Genomic DNA, 20,460 nt, shown 5'->3' with positions numbered 1-20,460 from the left:
CCCTGTGGTTCCCCAGTGCTGTTCCTGTTATTAAGGGAGAAATTTCTGTTCTGACAAAATGTGTATTAGGGAAGGGACCACTATGACAATGATAGTTGGGGGGATCGCTCTGGATGGGAGACGTATGCTGAAAGTGGGTAGAGGACCAACCATGATGACTGAAGAATTTCAGTATCTGTATCTGTATTGCAAGCCAAAAATACCCTTCCTTTTATTTTAATTTTGTAGTCACATCTGTCAGTGCCCAGAGGTTACTTCTGGCTCAGTATTTGGGAGTTGTTCCCCAGTGATCCTTTGGAATCGATGCAGTGCCCAGGATCAAACCCAGGCTCCTGTGTGCATGTACTCCATCCTATTGAATTACCCAGTGCATTGAACTATCTCCTTGTCCTTCTTCCCTTTAAGGCTGTATATAACCCATTGAATGTTACTACCACAACAATTCACGTCAGCATTTCTCTGTTGGGGAACATTTGCTTCCACAATTTTGTTACTGTGAATAAAACTGCTTTAGACATGGGGCTTCAGAGGGCCCTTTAAGACACTGCTTCCATTTCATGGGAAAGCATATATCTGGAAGTGGAGTTGCACTATACGAAAGTCCTAGGAGTTGTTTTGTTTCTTTGACCATGCCCGGAAGTACCCAGGTATCATTTCTGGAGGTGCCTTGGGTACCAGAGGTGGTGCCAGGATCAAACCCAGGCCCCTGCCTGTGATGCATGTCTGCCAGCCCTAAGAATGCTAGTTCTTGAGGACTTGCTTTATGTTTGTTTTTTATTTTTACAATGGCTATACTATTTTCATCCTGCCAAAAAGTTCCAGTTTTCCCACACCCCCACTTACAAAACATTTCAGTCAGGGGCGAGAGAGATAGCACAGCAGAGATGGCACTTTCTTTGCATGCAGCCCACCCAGGTTCCATCCCCACCACCGTGAAGGGTGCCCTGAGCCCCGCCAAAACTAAACCCTGAGCATAGAGCCAGGAGTGGGCCCTGAGCACCTCTTGGTGTGGTCCAAGAATTAAGAAAGATTTTTTTCATTCATTTTTCATTCATTTCATTCATTTCCGCTCTTTTCTTCCCTTTTCGGGGTCACATCCAGCGATGATCAGGGGTTACTACTGGCTCTGCACTCAGCAATTACTCCTGGCGTTGCTTGGGGAACTATATGGGATGCCGGGGATCGAACCCGGGTTGGCTGCGTGCAAGGCAAATGCCCTTCCCACTGTGCTATCGCTCCAGCCCGCCCCCTTTCTTTTTGCTGCTGTTGTTGTTTTCATGTGGGGTCCTGGGATTCTTGTCATGTGCTTGCCTGTGGCTGGAGTGTCTGCACGTGTGCTCACTGGGCCTTACACACGTTTGGTTGTCGTGATGGCTAGGGCCCTACCCCAGGAGGGGGTGCTTGCACCCTGCTCCCCAGAGCTCACCCCTCTGGTTGCCTGCTAACTCACTGCCTCTTCTGCTTGTGGCTATTGTCTGTAGAAAGGACACTGGCCTGTGTGTGCTGCCCCTGTGTCCTGCTTCTGGCCAGGTGCTTGTCTAAGTCTTCAAGGCTTTGGGGAGGAAATTGTCGGAGTTTTCTATGTACAAAATCACATCATGCCTGGGGTAAGAGTGACAGTACAGTGGGGAGGACATTTGCCTTGCACACGGCTGACCTGGGTTTGATCCCCGATTCCCATATGGGCCCCCAGCACTGCCAGAAGTATTACCTGAGTATAGATCAAAAAAAAAAATAAAAGATCATATCATGTCTGGGCAGAGACAGTTTTATTCTTCTTTGCAATGTGCATTCTTTCCCTTCTCTTGCCTAACTTCTCTGTTGCATAAAGTAGGGGAAACGGGGCCTCCTCTCTTTGTCCTGCTCATGGGTAAGGCACCTGCTCTCCCAGGCCCGAGCAGAATGTTTGCTGTGAGCTGTTCCGATATGGGTCTGACTACGTGAAGGTCTTTCCTTCTGCTGAATGTTGTTTAATTTATTTCTATTTGGGGGCCATACCCGGTGGTGCATGGAGGCCATGTACGACTCTATGCTCAGGGTCACTCCTGGCAGTGCTCAGGGCACCCTGTGGTACTGAGGGTCCAATTAGGCCTCTTGTCTCAAAGCCTGCTCCAGCACATTGATCCATCTCTCCACCCCCCCCCTTTACATTTTGGTCGATTTCTTTTTTTTTGCTTTTTGGGTCACACCCAGCAATGCACAGGGGTCACTCCTGGCTCATGCACTCAGGAATGACCCCTGGCGGTGCTCAGGGGACCATATGGGATGCTGGGATTTGAACCCGGGTCGGCCGCGTGCAAGGCAAACGCCCTACCCGCTGTGCTATCACTCCAGCCCCAGGTCGATTTCTTTGTTACGATCATCCACTTGCATTTCTGATTCGAGTAATTTTACTTTACTTTTTTTTTTTTCACCCCTCCCTCATGCATTGCTCTGGTGACAGATGTTCACGCACATGCTCAGCTATGGTGCTTTCACACTTGGTCCTCATGCTCGTGTGTGTGTTTGTGTGTGTATGTATGTGTGTGTGGTACAGGCAGGGGGGTGATGCTTGTGCACAACCTGGTTGCAGTTCTCCAGAGACCAAAGTGGGACACACACACACTTGCGGGGGCTCACATTCTTGACTCTGGTGCTGCAACATCTCTCACTGAGGTGTTTGCCAGGGCCACACACTTAGTTGAAAGGTGTACTCTGTGTCAGGGCAGCTAACTCTGCTGCAACATCCGGGGGTCTCAGACAGCCACAGGGACTGTGCAGAGCGCATGTGTGGCAGCAGGGATCAAACTCACTACCTCACACTTGCCACTGAGGAATCACTGGGTCCCTAGAGTTGTATCTCAATATTTTTGTTGTATCTTTCCTTGGTTTGGGGCCACATGCAGTAGTGCTTGAGGGGTCCAAGCAGTGCTGTGAATCAAACCCAGATTTTCTTTCTTTTGTTTTTTTTTTTGCTTTTTTGGGTCACACCTGGCGATGCACAGGGGTTACTCCTGGCTCTGCACTCAGGAATTACCCCTGGCAGTGCTCAGGGGACCGTATGGGATGCTGGGAATCGAACCGGGGTTGACCTCGTGCAAGGCAAACGCCCTACCCGCTGTGCTATTGCTCGAGCCCCAAACCCAGATTTTCTACACACAAAGCATGAACTTAATCCTTGAACTCTCTCCCCAACCCTACAGAATCTATAAAAAGCAAACCTTTGTGATCCTGTTTTGGACTGAGAATTCCATTTATAACTCAAAGCATTTTTTAATGAGAGAGATAGTTCTGTTATTTTGCTTTATATTAAGGCTGTATTATACCTCATCTCCTGCATTACTAAATTTCCTTGTGTGTTTGGTTGATTTTCTTTTTTCTTTTTAAAAAATTATTATTATTATCATTATTATTATCTTCATCATCATTGTTATTATTCATAGTGGGATACTTAAATTTCTTTTCCATTTGGGGGAGGGACATATATTCTTTAATTTTTTTGTGGCTATCATAGGAATATAGTTAACACATTAAAATGACACTCTAATTTGAATTTATCTCGATCTAACTTAAATAACATACACAATCTCTGCCTCTTTAATAGCTGAGAGCATTTGGTTTGCATGTGAGACCCTCAGTTCCATCCCAGCACTGTTTCTGTTTGTGTGCGTGCATGCACGCTTGGGCGTGTGTGTGTGTGTGTGTGTGTGTGAGTGTGTTTGTGTGTGTGAAAATAAAGATCTGTCCTTCAGAGATTTCAGAGCCCAGAAACAGACCAGATGCCCACTGCTTAAATATTAAAGTGAACAGTTTTCCCAATAAAATAGAGCAATTTGAACTTATGCATACTCGTGATGAGGTGCCATCAGGTCGTTCGCTCAGGTGAAAGGTGACTAACTGTCTTTCTGAATCTGCTGTAGGGTATAAGGGCAACGTGACCTTGGACGACTTCGGGGACATTGACAACACCATGCAGCTGCTGTACACCTCCATGGAGGACAAAAAAGTATGTTTGAGTCCTCGGGAACTCGGGGTCAAGTGACTGGGTGACAGGGGCTAAGGTTGGAGGCAAGTACAGTGAAGAAGTGGGGTGTTAGGTTCAGAGCCTGGGGATCAGTTTTCTCTCCAACTCACAGAGATGTCCCAGGGTGGAGCGATATTCCTTATAAAGATCAGACTACGGAAAGGTGATCCCACGGGAAGTTAGTTCCTATTCTGGATCACAGTGAAAGTTGTCAGTGAAACACTGACTGTTCTCACTGGTCACCCGATAAACAGCTGGCCCAGGTTAGGTGGTGGCTCATGTTGTTCGTCTTCTCTTCTTATCACACATAGTGGAAAAGAATAAAGAAACTGTGAGTCTCTCTCTTTCTCCCTCTCTCTTTCCTTCCTTCCCTCCCTCCATCCCTCCCTCTCTCCCTCTCCCTCTCCCTCTTTCTCTCTCTCTCTCTCTCTCTCTCTCTCTCTCTCTCTCTGTGCAGTGTTTAGCTTTTCTGGCATGTAGTAGGTGACTGATCAGCATTTAATTTTAAAAATAAGCATCTGGGTGCTGGAGCAATAGCACCACCTCCCCTCTGTGCTCCAATTACCAGCAGTAACTGCAGAGATAACCATGGACCCTTTGCTATATTTGTTTTTTTTTTTAATTTATTCTTTTATTGAATCACCATGTGGAAAGTTACAAAGCTTTCAGGTTTAAGTTTCAGTTAAACAATCCTTTGCTATATTTGTACGTCTGATAGTGAGAGGGAGGTAACACCTGTGTGGGAATCCATGTCAGCCTCACAACTGCACCTCAACATTAAACATGAGGTCATACAGCAAGGAGGGCATTTGCCTTCCATGTGAACAACCTGAGTTCAATCCCCAGCATTCCTAAAGATCTCCTGAGCTTGCCAGGAATAACCCCTGATCACAGAGCCAGGAGCAAGCCCTGAGCACTGCTGGCTGTGGCTCAAAAACCAAACAAATAAAAATTAAAATGCTATTTCAGGCATTAACCTTCCTCACTCTAAAGAGAAATCTAATGACATTTTTCAATAACGCCATTGATCCTATTCTATGATATATACATATAAGAAAACAGGTAATAAGCTTCCAAACACAGGGCTTTCAGTAAAATACCTCTCCCTGGGGTCCATCTCAGTAGAGATTCAGTATCCTAAATCCTAATGCATCAGGTCCTCTCACTATATGCATCTCACAGATTCAGCTCCAAGTTGAGAGTAAAGTTTGGAGAATATAAAACTTTTGTCTAGAATATTTGGAGGAAACAATGAATCTAGAAGGATGTTGGGCCAAAGAGATGGAAGAGATTTTAAGGTATTTGCCTTGCATATGGTCAGACAGTTCAAGACCTGGCAGGACATATGTTCCCCAAGCACTGCTAGGGAAGTGACTTCGAGCAGAGAGGCAGGGATAGTCCCTGAGTACCACCAGTTTTGACCCAGGAACCAAAAAATAAAATTAAAAAAAAACTCAGAAGAATGTTCATTCTTCAGATGTCTCTTTTTTCATGTATCTTAAAACTTACTCAATAGATCTGAGTCTTGTAAGTATCTATTAATAAACCCACTGGCAGAGTACTTGAAAAAGAAACTTATTACCTTAGAAACATCACTCCTGACATGTGCATAAAAGCAAATTAGAGCAGAGGCATAGATGGGATTGAAAAAGTATGTAATTGGTAACATTTAAGAAATGTACAATTATCTAAGAACCCCCAACATGTTCAAAATTAGACCAAAGGGACTGGACAGATAGTACAGCAGGCAGAGCACTTGCCTTGCACATGGCCAACCCAAGTTTGATCTCTGGCACCTTCTGTGGTTCCTTGAACCCCACCAGAAGTGATCGCCCTAAAAGGAACAAACAGGGGCTGGAGAGATAGCACAGCGAGTAGGGCGTTTGCCTTGCACGCAGCCGACCCGGGTTCAAATCCCAGCATCCCATATGGTCCCCTGAGCATGACCAGGGGTAATTCCTGAGTACAGAGCCAGGAGTAACCCCTGTGCATTGCCAGGTGTGACCCAAAAAGCAAAAAAAAAAAAAAAAAAGAACAAACAAACAAACAAACTAAACCAGAAATTTTCTCAAGACATCATTTCCTATAGCAACTTAAGAGTATACAGAAAACACTGTAGCTTTACTTGTCATGTGATTAGAAGTGGCCTTTTCTGCGGGGTGGGGGCAAATTTGTAAAAGGAAAGAACGAACTAATTCTGTAAACACCCGTGTTGGGTGGGGATGATTGGTTTTGTACTTGGTAGTAGAGCAAACAGAAAACAAATCTGCCTACTTAGAGCTCAAAAAGCTCTAACTGTGCATCTAGTGTGTTTGCCATCGGCTACCAAGGACTGTGTGACTGAGAAGTGCTCTTACCGAATCACTGAGCAGCCTCGTCCCAAGCTGACTCTTTCTATTTACCTTTCTTCTTTTTCATGCACAGTATACGCTTCTATTGGAATTTAAGGAAAATCATACTAAAGAGATGGATAAGAACCCCAAGTTCGTCTGGAAGAACAATAAACTTCCAGATGATAAGCCAGGCCCAGGTAAGATCTCATAATGTTTGTTCCCTGGAACTGTTTTTCTGGTATGGAGAGTAAATTCTATGGTTAAAGCAATTAGCCTGTGTTTTTTTCTTGTTTATTGTCTAGATTAGATTTCCTAGGCGTTTTTTGATTCAGGAAAAATGTGAATTTTCCCTGTAAAATGATGCATTCTTGGACCAGAGTGATATTACAGTGGTTAAAGCACTTGCCTTGCATGTAGCCAACCCAGGTTCAATCCCCATGTGGTTCCCTGAGTACCTCCAGGAGTGATCCCTGAGCACAGAGCCAGGAGTGAGCCCTGAGCACCACCAGGTGTGGTCTAAAAAACAAGCAAACAAAAATGCTGCAGTTTGTTTAACCACTGAAAACACTCCCTTTCTAATTTAACTGTCTATATCTTTATTATGTATCCAAATATCCTTTGCCATAAGTTAAACTACAGCACACGGGCATCTTCTTACTTCATTTACATCTTACTACAATAAAACCAAGGCTACATTTCTGCCAGAATTGCAGTCACCAGGAGATATCACTTACTGCCTGTTAGAAAGGTCACCATTACAAAGACAAGTAATAACAAATGTTGGTGTGGGGGTGGGATAAAGAAAGGGATGCCCAGAGCACAGTTAGTGGGAATGTAGCCTGATCAGGACGCTAAGGAGGGCTCCAAAAACATAGAAATAGAACTATCCTAGAGTTCAGCAATTTCAGTGCTGGGGGATCTAGCTACAGAAAACAAACCAACAGAAACACCATATCAAAATGATTTCTGTGACTAATATCCACAGCCCAGGAAAACAAGGGGTAGGAAGACTGAGTAATGGTTGGAATCAACCACAAGTGTGTATGGGGGGCGCAGAGAGAAGGTAAGATAGAGAAGGGACCAGTATGACAATAATAGCTGAAAATGATCACACTGGACAAGAACTGAGTGTTAAAAGTAGGTAAAGGAATATTGCTGATAACCTTTCAGTATCTGTATTGCAAACCACAATCCCCAAAAGGGGGGGGGGAGAGAGAGAGAGAGAGAGAGAGAGAGAGAGAGAGAGAGAGAAGAAATGTGCTTGCCATAGAGGTAGGCTGAGGGGTGAGGGGGTGAGGGTGATGGGAGGTAAACTGGGACCACTGGTGCTGGAAATATACACTGGTGTAGGGATGGGTGTCAGAACACTGTACGACTAAAACTTAACTATGAACACTTTTGTAAGGGTCTATCTCACAGCAATTCAATAAAATTTTTTTGATTAAAAAAAAGAAAAAATAATTTCTCTGTCTCCATATTCACAGCATCCCAGCATACAGTAGCCAAGATATGGAGACAAGCTAAATTTCCATTCATGGATGAATGGGTATAGAAGCTATGGGACGTGGGGCGGATGCACCCTGGAAATCCCGGCATTTATGAAGATCCATATAGATCCTGAGGGCATTGTGCCAAGTGAAAAAGGCAGAGAAAGACAAATATTGTACGATCTGGCATATGGGAATTCTAAAACACAAGCTCATGTTGCATTTATAGTTGCCCATTACGGGGAATTGGACAAAGGGTATCAAAACACACAAACTTCCAGTCATAAGTCCTAGGGTGTAAAGCAGAGAACAAGGACTAGAGCTAAGATGGCGGCAGAGTAAGTCCAAAATGTGTTCATCATTAAAAAAAAAATGACATATATATTTTATATCTACCTGAGATAATGGCTGTCAGTCAAACTTAGTGAAGTCCTTGTTTCACAGTCACATAAATTCAGAGTCACATACATTCATAGAGTCCAATTATGTGAATAATATCCTAATAAAACTCAGGGGGAAATTGGGGATGGAAAGAAATGATAGCTGGTGAGATATATTTGCCTTGCATGCAGCCAACCTGAGTTTGGTGCTTACAGGGCATATGATCCCCTGAGCACCGCCAGGAGTGATCGCTGAGCATAGTAATAAGTCCTGAGCATCCTTCCTTTTTGAATCCTTTTTATGTACGTTGGTTTTACACAATCAGCTTCCATCAGCCATAATATGTGTGTGCTAGGAACTGTTCTGAAACCTTGAGTGATGCCCCAAAGTAAGAAGCAGGATATCCACAGTAGGAAAGTTGAAATTAAGTCATTCCTCGGGCCCTTCCCACACAGTTTTCCTCCCACACCCCAGGGCCTCTGTTACCAATGAAGAGATTAATGAAGGATTTCCCCGTTTCTCTCCCTCAAATTATATCAGAATTTTTGAAATTCTTTTAATCTCGTCCCCCCAGTTCTCACTGTTGTGCTTCTTGTTGTTGTGTGTACCACAGGCCCTCAAGCCCTGTTGATCGCCGTCTTCACCCTCACAGGAACCGTGGTCTTGCTCCTGCTCATCGCTCTCCTGGTGCTGGGGTACCACTGCAATCAGGGAGGGGTGGGGGGCAGGGAAGAGGGGTCTGCTCCCTGCAAATGCTGCTACTGTACCGAAGAAGGTACCCGTATAGCTCTACGATTGTGATGTTTTGATTCTGTCTCAAAAACTTGGGCTGTGTTTGAGCTGTGGGGTGGAGATCTCAGAATCAAAGCTCAGTCAATATTATTTTCCAAATTTTATCATTTTAAAACCTATGATTCAGTGACTTAGCTTTAGCAGTTTCACCACGACTGCTTTATAGAGTTAAATAAGGAGGGCAGTGAGGTGCAACCCTTTGGTAGGGGTTTTATAAGGAAAACAACCACCTGTGCTGTTTGATTGGTGCATTCTGAGAACTCTCTCTCTCTCTCTCTCTGTTTCTCTTTCTCTTCCTCTCTCTCTTAGTTTTGTACCACATTTGATAATGCTCAGGGTTTACCGTTTACCCCTTGCTATGTACTCAGGAATCACTCCTAGTGGTACTCGGGGGACCCTATGGGGTGCCAGGGATTGAACCCGGGTCAGACACAAGCACGGCAGACACCTTACCTGCTTTATTGATTGATTGATTGATTGATTGATCTGGCCCCATATTGTGAGAAATTTCAAAGTCCTGAATCAAGTAATGTTCTAGCAGCCAGGGATGGTGGTGGTGGTGGTGGTGGTGGTGAGAGCTTAGCTATCATCACTCCAAGCCAGAGGGGTGAGCTGGTATCACTGCATCAGGTCGGTACAATTGTAGCACACAAGTATCCTGACCATCAGCTCCATGAACTGTCCCACCCAAGATGGGCACTTGGAAGTACCCGGCATAGTGCCAGACACACGGCACAGTACAGAGATGGTTGAACAGACAGCAAAGGGCCAATACCGCAGTCCTAACCTGCATGGTGAAACACACCCCATTTTCTGTCCCACCCAGTGATCAGGAGCCCCCCTTTACTTGTCCAAGTCACACAGCAGGGTTCTCTGTGTCCCGCCCTGGGGTCAGCTGTCCCTGTCTTTGATATCATGAGAGATCCTGGCTCTTTGTCCATCGGGGTTTCTCCAGGAGAGGAAGTGTTCTTTTTTTTTTTTTTAATTTTTTATTGAGTCACCATGTGGAAAGTTACAAAGTTTTCAGGTTTAAATCTCAGTTATACAATGCTCGAATACCCATCCCTTCACCAGTGCTCATATTCCACCACCAAGAATCCCAGTATAGCTCCACCCCGCCCCCTCACACCCCAAACCCCCCCACACCCCTAGCCCCCCCACCCTAAGCCCCCCCCCCGCCTGTGTAACTAATAAATTTCACTTTACTTTCATTTTAATTGCATACAATATTTCAACAAAACTCACTATTATTGTTTGGAGAGTCTCTCCCCTAAAGTCAGACCTGCTGAAAAGGAAGCATTAGATAATTTTTTTTCCATTGCTGAGGATGAAGAGGTATGAGGTCGAGTGACCACACTTAGCGGCCTCTCAGTTTTGGGTTTCTGTAATTTAGTATTTTAGTAACTAAGTCCAGAGAGATATCTGCCAGAAGTTGCATCGTTGCCAACTTGTACTTCTCAGTTACATTATATTCCACATATGAGTGCAATCTTTCTATGTCTGTCTCTTTCTTTCTGACTCATTTCACTCAACATGATACTTTCCATGTTGATCCACTTATATGCAAATTCCATGACTTCATGTTTCCTGACAGCTACATAGTATTCCATTGTGTAAATATACCAGAGTTTCTTTAGCCAATCATCTGTTTTCGGGCACTCTGGTTTTTTCCATATTGTGGCTATTGTGAACAGAGCGGCAATGAACATGGAAATGCAGATGTCATCTCTACTATACCTTTTTGCCTCTCCGGGATATATTCCCAGGAGTGGTATTGCTGGGTCAAATGGGAGCTCAATTTTTAACTTTTTGAGAATCGTCCATATTGTTTTCCAAAAGGGCTGAACCAGTCGGCATTCCCACCAGCAGTGAAGGAGAGTCCCTTTCTCCCCACATCCACGCCAACACCGGTTGCTTTTGTTTTTGGGGATGTGGGCCAGTCTCTGTGGTGTGAGATGATATCAGGAGAGGAAGTGTTCTTAATCTGAAGGCGGGACTGGCTCCTAAGACTGCTGCCCACAGCCAACTGTTTTACAGTGTGTGGTGTTTACTCACTCTGGGGAGAGGAGAGCAACAAATCACAAGATGTGGCTGTTGACCCTCAGGAACCGTTTCCAAATAGTATCAGCTCCTCATAGGGCTAAGTCGTAAGTCACAGACAGAAGCAGGATTCCCTCCCCGGCCCCCCACCCGCTAAGCATGAAAGAACAGACAGGGCTTCATATAGGTCAGAGTGATCTGTGTCACAGCAGGGTCTGGCAGGGCTGTGATTCTTAGTGTCCCATTTCAAAGACTATGCAAAAATGGCATCCCCCAATCAGTAAGGATCATGCTTGGTTTTGTTGCCAAGAACTAGAGTCAGAAGACTCCTGGGATACAAAGATGAGAGCCTGGAAACTTCCACGCTACACAACGGATTGCCTCTGTGCCCTAGAGTCATAATCACCAGCCAATGCTATTTACCGTTTTTTGCTTAGGGGACAAGAAGAAAGGCGTCCTGAATAACCTTGGGGAGGTAAAAAGGAATTTGTCAAATAACAAAATGGAAATAAACTGAGGCATAAATAGATGCTCTGGAAAGAAGTTTCTGAAGTTAGATACACAAAAGGTTAAGGTGGCATTACAAGGCAGCTGGGGAATGTGGTTGGGACAAGAAAAAAACAAAACAAAACTGAAATCCTTCCTGAAACTGACCAAAAGTAGACTCGTCTCCTGCGGAATAGACTTCAATGTGAAAATTCAGCCTCTGAGATTTAGAAGGAATGAAAAGAAATTGGCATTTTGAAAAGTATTTCTGTTGAGAGGGAAAAAAATCATAGAATAAATACAGGCCAATTGGCAAAATTATACCAAACTTTCTCTTCAACAAAGTTAAAATAAGCAACAGCCTAGAAGGTATTTGCCATGCAAAAATCACTTATATTTTCAGAAAACATCTAAGGAATTTATGTAAGTTAAGGAAATACAAATGATGTGATAGAAATCTGGACAAAACTAGGAAACACACTATTCTAAATAATTCTAATTATTTTCTAAATAACTAGAAAATATTGGAAGGATGATATTTACCTCCCTGGTAATCAATAGTAAAACTCAGAATGATGGCAAAACAGTTTAACAATCACCAACATGTTGAGGAATATGGAGAAAAGAAAAATTCTCATCCTAGAGGGTGGATTGGGGCCACCACTTTGGGGAGCAGTTTGACAATATTTGCGCTCCTGTGACACTCCCACATTCCAGGAATCCCAGAGGAGTTATATATTTGGGGAAAACCAGTTAGAAAACTTTGCCATTTAAATTTTTTGTTTGTTTGGTTTTGGGCCACACCCAGGGATGCTTAGGGTTCCTCCTGGTTCTGTACCCAGAAATACTCCTGGTGATACTCAGGGGCCTATACAGGATGCAGAGGTGGAGCCCAGGTTGGCCGTGTGGGAGGTAAACACCCTACTCGCTGGACCATCGCTCTGACCCAACTTTGCCATTCTAAATCCTAAGGGCTGTGAGGTCACTTGTCTGTGCTTCTCTTTTTTGTTGTTGTTGTTTTGTTTTGTTTTATGGTTGGTTTTTTTTTTTTTTTTTTTTGAGCCACACCTGCCAGTGCTCGGGGCTTACTCCTGGCTCTACACTCAGGGATGACTCGTGGCAGGCTCAGGGGACCAGATGGTATGTGGGGGATCAAACAATAGGGTGTACGGCAAGGGCCCTACCTGCTGTAACTCTCTCTCCAGTCCCCTTGGTCAATCTTTGAACACGTTGATTTTTTTTTAAGGCCCAGTTGGAATCCGTGTCTGTCTCCTCAGGTAGTGTAGGACCAACTGCTCTTTCTCTGCAGGGCATCTGCTTACATGTTCTCTCTCTTCCTCACCGCCCCATCACCACTTGGGTTTCTCAAGAACAGTGAAGGGAGGCCCTAGGCAGTGAATCAGACTCTCGGGAGCCCCTGGTGAGCCCTGAGCGGGCATCCCTCACCATTCTGGGGAGCAGGACACCCCACATTTGGCTGGCTCAAGCCCTGAAGAGAGTCCCCAAACTCTGGGCTAGTGGCTCCTGCGTTCCCAAGTTGGACAGTGCAAGGACTCGTCAGAGCCGTGAGCTGCTTCCTCTCCCTTTCTCCAGAAAGTACCGAAGAGAGAATGAACGCCGGCAGAAAAAGTGGTCCCACATTCCTCCTGAGCATATCTTGCCCCTGGAGACCAATGAGACCAACCCCGTCAGCCTCAAGGTAAGGTGGGACCCTCCAACATTCTTCCTGGAAGACTAGTTTTCTTCCCATTGGCAGATGGTCTTCTGAGGCAGTAGACGTTTATTACAGACGTTGTGGAACGGAAGTTGCCGTGTTTGTGCTGCCTCACAGCTGGGGCAGAGGGGGAGAGGGAGGATGTATCTGCGTTGTGTGGGCTCCCACTCAGTGCTCAAGAGGACTGATGTCCCCCACAGTCCCAGTTTTCCCTGTGAGGCAGTGTTTCATAAATATAAAACAGTCCAGGTTTTCATGAGAATCAAACTGAAGGTTGTGGTACTTCTCAACTTTTTGTCTGTCTTTATATCAAGTCAAAGTACCTGAGAGCTGCGTTTTTAGCTACAGGAATAGGGATGCTTTATGCGCATGCGTGTAGGATACATTCAATAGTAAAATCCTAAAATTAATTACCAAGGAACTCCGTGGCAGAGATAAATCCACTGATCAGCATCCTTGGACAAGCCAGATAGTCCAGCCACTCTGGAGTGACCCAAGGTTGATGGGGCTGCCCCGTCCCTCACCTAGAACCCCTGGACGGGGTCCTCACCTGCCCAGTTACCGTTTGCTCTTTGGGGTTTGAGTTTGAGACCCAAAGACACAACGCGCCCTCCTAAGGGTGTTTGTTTACAGCCGCCAGCAGAGTCCCAACAGGAAGGGGGCAGGGAGAAGTGGGGGAGAAGGATGATAAATCGAATGCTGCGTGTCCACTGGACCTGATGCCCGAGAGGGAAGCCCAGAGCTAAGCTGAGAGTGGCCCTAGCAAGAAGGCGGTGACGGAGGGCCCGGGAGAGGACAGGGGCCGGGTTGGTGTTTCCCTGCAAGCCTCTCGGCTGGAGCCCCCCGCACAGAGCCAGGTAACCCCGAGGAAGGTGGTGGGCGAGGTATGGTACCAGGCAGAGCTGCTCTGCCCTTACTAATGGGACCAGACTAGAAGCTTCTGGAATTAATTAGCTTTTTCCTGTGGCAGATTGACGATGACAAAAGACGAGACACAATCCAGAGACTTCAGCAGTGCAAATACGACAAGAAGGTGACTGGTCCCCGCAGCTCTGCGCAATCGCTCTGCATCTTCTCGGCCTCTTCCTCCTCGCTGCCCAGCGCCCAGTGGCCAGTGCGAGGGCCGGGCCACAGTGCGCCTAGGGTTGTTCCGGAACTTTTGCAGCGTGCTGTGGGTCTCGCAGAGGACAAACAGGAGTGTACAGTGGTTTGGATTGTGGGAAGGAAAAGAAACAAGAGATTCAGAACAGCCCAGGCAGCCAGAGTTTGTGATTGGCCTAGCGTGGGGGTGTGACTGCCTCCTTAAGAAGCGCCTTCCTGCCTCTCGCCCTGCTCCCCGGTTCCATTTCCTTCCCTCCCTTCCTCCCTCCCTCCCTTCCTTCCTCCTTCCCTCCCTTCCTTCCATTTCTTCTCCCTTCCTTCCTTCCTTCCTTCCTTCCTTCCTTCCTTCCTTCCTTCCTTCCTTCCTTCCTTCCTTCCTTCCTTCCTTCCTACCTTTATTCCTTCCTTCCTTCCTTTCTTCCTTCCTTCCTTCCTTCCTTCTTTCCTTCCTTCCTTCCTTCCTTCCTTCCTTCCTTCCTTCTTTCCCTTGTTTCCTTCTTTCCCTCCCTCCTTCCCTCCTTTCCTCCATCCATCTTCTTCCCTCCCTCCTTCCTTCCCTTTCTTCCCTCCTTCCTTCTCTCCACTCCTCCATCCTCCTTTCCTTTCCTCCTTCCTTCCTTTCTTACCCTCCTTCCTTCCTTCTTTTCCTCTTTCCTTCTTTCCTTCCCTCCTTCCCTTTCTCCTTCCTTCCCTCCTTTCTTCCCTTCCTACCCTCCTTCTTTCCTTTCCTATTCTCCTTCCTTCCTTTCCTCCTTCCTTCCTTCCTTCCTTCCTACCTTTATTCCTTCCTTCCTTCCTTCCTTCCTTCCTTCCCTCCTTTCCTCCTTCCTTCCTTCCTTCCATCCTTCCTCCTTCCTTTTTTCTTTTCTTTTCTTTCTTTCTTTCTTTCTTTCTTTCTTTCTTTCTTTCTTTCTTTCTTTCTTTCTTTCTTTCTTTCTTTCTTTCTTTCTTCCTTCCCTTCCTTCCTTCCTTCCTTCCTTCCCTCCCTCCCTCCTTCATTCCTTACTTTCTTCCCACCTTCCTTCCCTTCTTCCTTCCTTCTTTCTTCCTTCCAAGACCAAACCCAAGTGTACCTCTTCCAGCTACTAGGCACCAGGAAATAGATATTAATTCATGCCACCATGCTCTCGGTGGCTCACAGCAGAGGGAAGACAGGCGTGTGAAGGAATCTTTGAAACACACTGGAGTGCTCATGCCTCCCCCCCATCTCACACACTGGAGTGCTCATGCCCCCCCCCATCTCACACACTGGAGTGCTCATGCCCCCCCATCTCTCCCCTTTACTGGTCTCTGCAGAGAGTGATTCTGAAGGACCTCAAGCACAAAGACGGCAATTTCACGGAAAAGCAGAAGATCGAGTTGAACAAGGTATGTCACCCTTACCCCCACCCCATCTTCCTTCTCTAAACACGGGGCCCATGGGGGAGTGGATGTTGTTGTGAGTGCCATAGAGAAGCCCCCAGGCCAAGAAATGACGAGGTGTGCTTGAAAATTATGTCCAGAGGTTTGATGGTGGGAAGCATGCTGGAAATCTATTAGCCTGTCCTAGAAAATGGTTCTGGTCGTATTAAGATTAAATCTGATTAGTTCTGATTATCCTGATGGTTCTGAGTGAATTTGACTGATTCTGATTAATACATAACACCTTCTCTCAGCTCTTGCAGATGGACTACTACAACCTAACCAAGTTCTATGGCACCGTGAAGCTCGAATCCATGATTTTCGGGGTGATCGAGTACTGTGAGAGAGGGTCCCTCCGGGTGAGGACTCACATTTCCAAATTTCACTTTATGGGAAAATATACATAGCCCAAATTCCAAAGTATGAATGCAGAGAAATAGTTTCATCAGGAAAAGTTGGTAGTTAATCTGTGCTTCCCAAGCTTGATTACTCCAATTTTGTCCATTATTTTTATTATATATATATATTTTTACAAATAATAGACTTCAGGAACAGATGAGTGAATTAAGAGATTATGGTATATGTACACAATGGAATACTGCTCTGCTCTAAGATAAAAGAGGAAATCGTGCAATGTGCTGTCATGTGAACAGAACTAAAGGGTGTTATGCTGGTATAATAGTCAGGAGAGGGATAAATACAGAGGACTGATCTCATATGTGGGATGCAGAGAAATGAAATTCAGCAAGGCAATAACAAGCGGATAAAGGCAATAGACCCTGGGAATCGACCTACAGGACTGAGTTTGCCACAACAGGGGTGATGGAGAACAGACAGGAGGGTCCGTGGGTCATTGGAGATAAAACTTGAGGCTGATGGGGGTGTGGACTCAGAACCCTGTATGCACAAATCTGTATCAGTAAGACTATGAGGAATCACAGTGCCTTGACAAAAATAGGAAAATAATAATAATAAACCAAAATTATTTCGTAGTATAGACTTGAGTAAAAAGATGAATAAACGTGAATAGTGAGTGCTTTGGGATGGGAGGAAAAGCAGTCTTACTAGTGAATTTGACGCACTGTGTATAAACATTGGTTTAAGACAGTTCTAGCGTGAAACAGGCACGGCATTGCTGAAATGGTTTAGTGCCTAGGGAAGCTGAGGGCTGCGACAGTCTGCCCTGCGCAGTGCAGACCTCGGCCTCACCAGCCCCTCACAGCCCCACCCACTGCCTCTGAGTCCCACGCAATCTACCCAGGATGGGAACGTGTCCCCTTGTCACCTTTTCTCAGCGAGGAGCAAAGAATGGCTCCTTGCAGGAAAGGATAATCAGCCTCCAAATCTGGAAAAATCTGGGTTTTCTAGGAATATCACCTTCCTTACAAAAAAGAAGTAGAGCAATTATATTTAGAGATTACAAAGAGAAGGAAGGAGGAGAGAGAGAGACAGAGAGACAGAGAGAGACAGAGAGACAGAGAGAGACAGAGACAGAGACAGAGAAGAGAAAGGGAGGGAGGAAGGGGAGGGGGAGGGAGAGAGAATGAATGAATGAATGAATGAATGAATGAATGAATGAATGTGTCCCAGAGTGAATGTAGGCTTCTCCAGAGCAGAGAGCCCGAATGGCTTTGGGACAGAGTTCTATAAGGAAATTCTCCAAATTGTCCTGGCCCGGAGTTTTCTGCAGACGTGAGTTAATCAGAGTGTTGCAGTAGAGGAAGAGCTCTAGGGTGTTGGTGGTTTCCTTACTGTCCTTAGCCCGGCCTTTGGTTCTGCTGAAGTTTCTCTTCTCCCGCGGGGTCCGGCCCTCTCCAGGCCGGCACAGGCACCAGCTGGAATCTTTACCTGGCCTCCGTTCCCATGTCCACAAAGTGGGTCTCACTTTAATGCTTTGGGGGTATTTTAGGGCTAGTGACAGAGTAGCACTGTCATCTCGTTGTTCATCGATTTGCTCGAGTGGGCACCAGTAACGTCTCCATTGTGAGACTTGTTACTGTTTTTGGCATATCGAATATGCCACAAGGAGCTTGCCTCCTCCTCCTCCTCCTCCTCCTCCTCCTCCTCCTCCTCCTTCTTCTTCTTCTTCTTCTTCTTCTTCTTCTTCTTCTTCTTCTTCTTCTTCTTCTTCTTCTTCTTCTTCTTCTTCTTCTTCTTCTTCTTCTTCTTCTTCTTCTCCTATTATTAAATTCTTTTTATTGAATCACCATGAAATACACCATTACAAAACTATTCATGATTGAGTTTTTGGTTATACAAAATTCCCTCTACTAGTGTACATTTACCACCACCATCAATGTCCCCAGTTTCCTTCTGCACCTCCCCCCCACCACACCCCCAGCCTGCCTCTATGGCAGACACTTTTCTTCTTTTTCTCTCTCCTTTTGAGCATTATAGTTTGCAATACAAATACTGAGAAGTTGTCATGTTTTTTCCCTTTACCTACTTTCAGCACACCATTCTTATCCAGAGTGATCATTTCCAGCTATCGTTGTCATAGTGATCCCTTCTCTATCCCAACTGCCTTCTCCCCCAGCACTTGAGGCAGACTTCCAACCATGGACTGATGAATTGTTATAGCTCATTAAATCCTTGTAGAGAGATTACTAAGATGTTGTTAGAAATTAAGCCTCTGTGTTTGTTTTTTTAAAAGATTGGTTGCCTTCTCCTATTTGGTGTGCTACTACTTCTTTGTAGAGTCTGAGGTGTCAGAAAGTTTAAAATGCTTATCGGAAGGAACATCTGGAGTTGATTTTTAAACTGGGTGGCAGCTTTGGGGTGTGGACATGACTGCTAGGTCTTCCAGAAGTACAGGGAGACAGGAGGAAGTAGCTCATCCTGACTCTGAAAAAAAAAAAAACCTGAAGATTTCAGTTACAAATCCCGAATACCTGAATTTTCAGCAGGTTAATTTCTTGTGAGGTCCATACCAAGACAATGGAGTCCAGCGGGGGCATGGTGGCGATTTTGGTTTCAAAGTGTTCTTCTTCCTGACCCAACAAAGCCCTCAACAGTTGCTTCAAAGGGCATTAAAATGCATCTCACCTGGGGTGCTGTAAAAGTCTCCACTGTGCCCCACCTTGTAGTTACTCATCCTCCATTCCTTCCCCCTGTGCAGGAGGTATTAAATGACACAATTTCCTACCCTGATGGCACGTTCATGGACTGGGAGTTTAAGATCTCCGTCTTGTATGACATTGCAAAGGTAAGAAACTGTCAGACACAGAAGCCCCTCACGAACTCACGTGAGAACATCTGCCAAGCTGTCCAGACTCTGGTATCACTGTCCCTACCTGCCTGTGAGCTGGTGAGAAGGACAGCACCAGTGACCGAGGGCTCCTGGGGGTTTTATGAAATCCTGTGTGTACTGAAGGTGAGGCCACTACAGGCAAATATTCCATTTTGGCTTTTTGAGAAGATTATTCATTTCTACATTTTGAAAAAACACAGTATAGAAAGCATGTCTTTTTGATACTGTATTTATGCTTACAACTTACATTTTCATATATTTAAAGTATTAAATATATGAAAAATAAAATAAAAATCAAAATAAAATTAAAATCAGATAAAATTGCAGAGAAGATGACTGAATCCTTAACTTTAAAATAGAAAATTGGGGGGAAGGGGATGGGAAGGAAACTGGGGACATTGGCGATGGGAAATGTACACTGGTGAAGGGATGGGTGTTGGAATATTATATGACTGAAACCCAGTCATGAACAACTTTGTAACTGTATCTCACTGTGATTCAGCTAAATATAAAACAATTACTTTTTTAAAAAAGGAATAGAAAACACTCATGACAGGTACTTTTTTACCAGGGACAATAATGCTTTTAGATAGTTCTAGTTCAGGCACGAGAGGAAGAGTAACAGCCCCTCTTTCAAGAATGAAAAAAGGTCAGTCCCAAGAACCAGCTCTTTGGTAGTCTTTGGGGGCTGGGGGGATGGAAAGTTAGACCCCATCCAACCATTCTCTGGGGCTACTCCTGGCTCTGTGCTCAAGGGTCTCTCCCAGTTTTATTCCAGGACATGGTACTTGGGGATTGAATGTGGGATTATTGTATGCCAGGAAAGCTCTTTAACCCCTATACTGTCTCTCCTACCCTCTTTGATGCAGTTCTACACCAGCTCAAAGTCACAACGGCTTAGAGTCTATCTGGAAACTGCTACATGATAGAGAAATATACCCTTTGCCACCTTTCATGCCCGTGATCCTGCTGGAAGCTAGATTCTGCAGTAACAGTTCTGGCCACCAGAGGGAAGCACACTAAGAGGGTAGGGGAGGCAGATGGAAAGAACCAACCCCCAAAGGCACTTTCCCTTTCAAACCAGCTTGCAACATTCCACTTGAACTGGATGACCAGTTCAAGTTTACATTTTAGAAAACACTCTACCCGAGGACCTCCTTCAAAAAAGGCAAAAACTCATTACTCATATTTTTGAATTGAGGTGGCAAAGAGCCAGAGACCAAGGTCAATAATCAATGAAGGGGTAAGCAGGAAAACATCTAAATATATCAACCTTTTGCTTCCTATTTTATATAATTACTAAACAGAAAATTTAGAAAATTGCCTTTCACTGTGTCACTAAAAGCAGACTTCAAAGCTAGATAAAGTGCTTACAGGCTTTCCCAGTAAACCCTAGTTTTTAGTTTTTATTTTATTTGTTGTGATGCCAGGGAGCAAGTCCAGGGCATTATACATAGAGAGAGGAATTAATG

General features: G+C 45.1%; 1 protein-coding gene across 1 annotated transcript in view; it reads left to right on the top strand.

Moving 5' to 3' along the window:
• GUCY2C (guanylate cyclase 2C) overlaps positions 1–20,460 on the top strand; it is a 60,807-nt gene that overhangs the window by 22,072 nt on the left and 18,275 nt on the right. The window contains exons 9-16 of the mRNA XM_004611369.2: positions 3,900–3,985; positions 6,428–6,533; positions 8,818–8,899; positions 13,116–13,221; positions 14,207–14,269; positions 15,634–15,705; positions 15,993–16,097; positions 18,857–18,943. Coding sequence (XP_004611426.2) covers positions 3,900–3,985; positions 6,428–6,533; positions 8,818–8,899; positions 13,116–13,221; positions 14,207–14,269; positions 15,634–15,705; positions 15,993–16,097; positions 18,857–18,943 — 707 coding nt within the window. The remainder of the gene's footprint in view (positions 1–3,899; positions 3,986–6,427; positions 6,534–8,817; positions 8,900–13,115; positions 13,222–14,206; positions 14,270–15,633; positions 15,706–15,992; positions 16,098–18,856; positions 18,944–20,460) is intronic.

This window comes from Sorex araneus, chromosome 10, assembly GCF_027595985.1.
Source record: "Sorex araneus isolate mSorAra2 chromosome 10, mSorAra2.pri, whole genome shotgun sequence".
NCBI classification, from domain to species: domain Eukaryota; kingdom Metazoa; phylum Chordata; class Mammalia; order Eulipotyphla; family Soricidae; genus Sorex; species Sorex araneus.
Note: the sequence above shows the minus strand (reverse complement) of the source record. Positions and strands in the feature narration are given on the sequence as shown.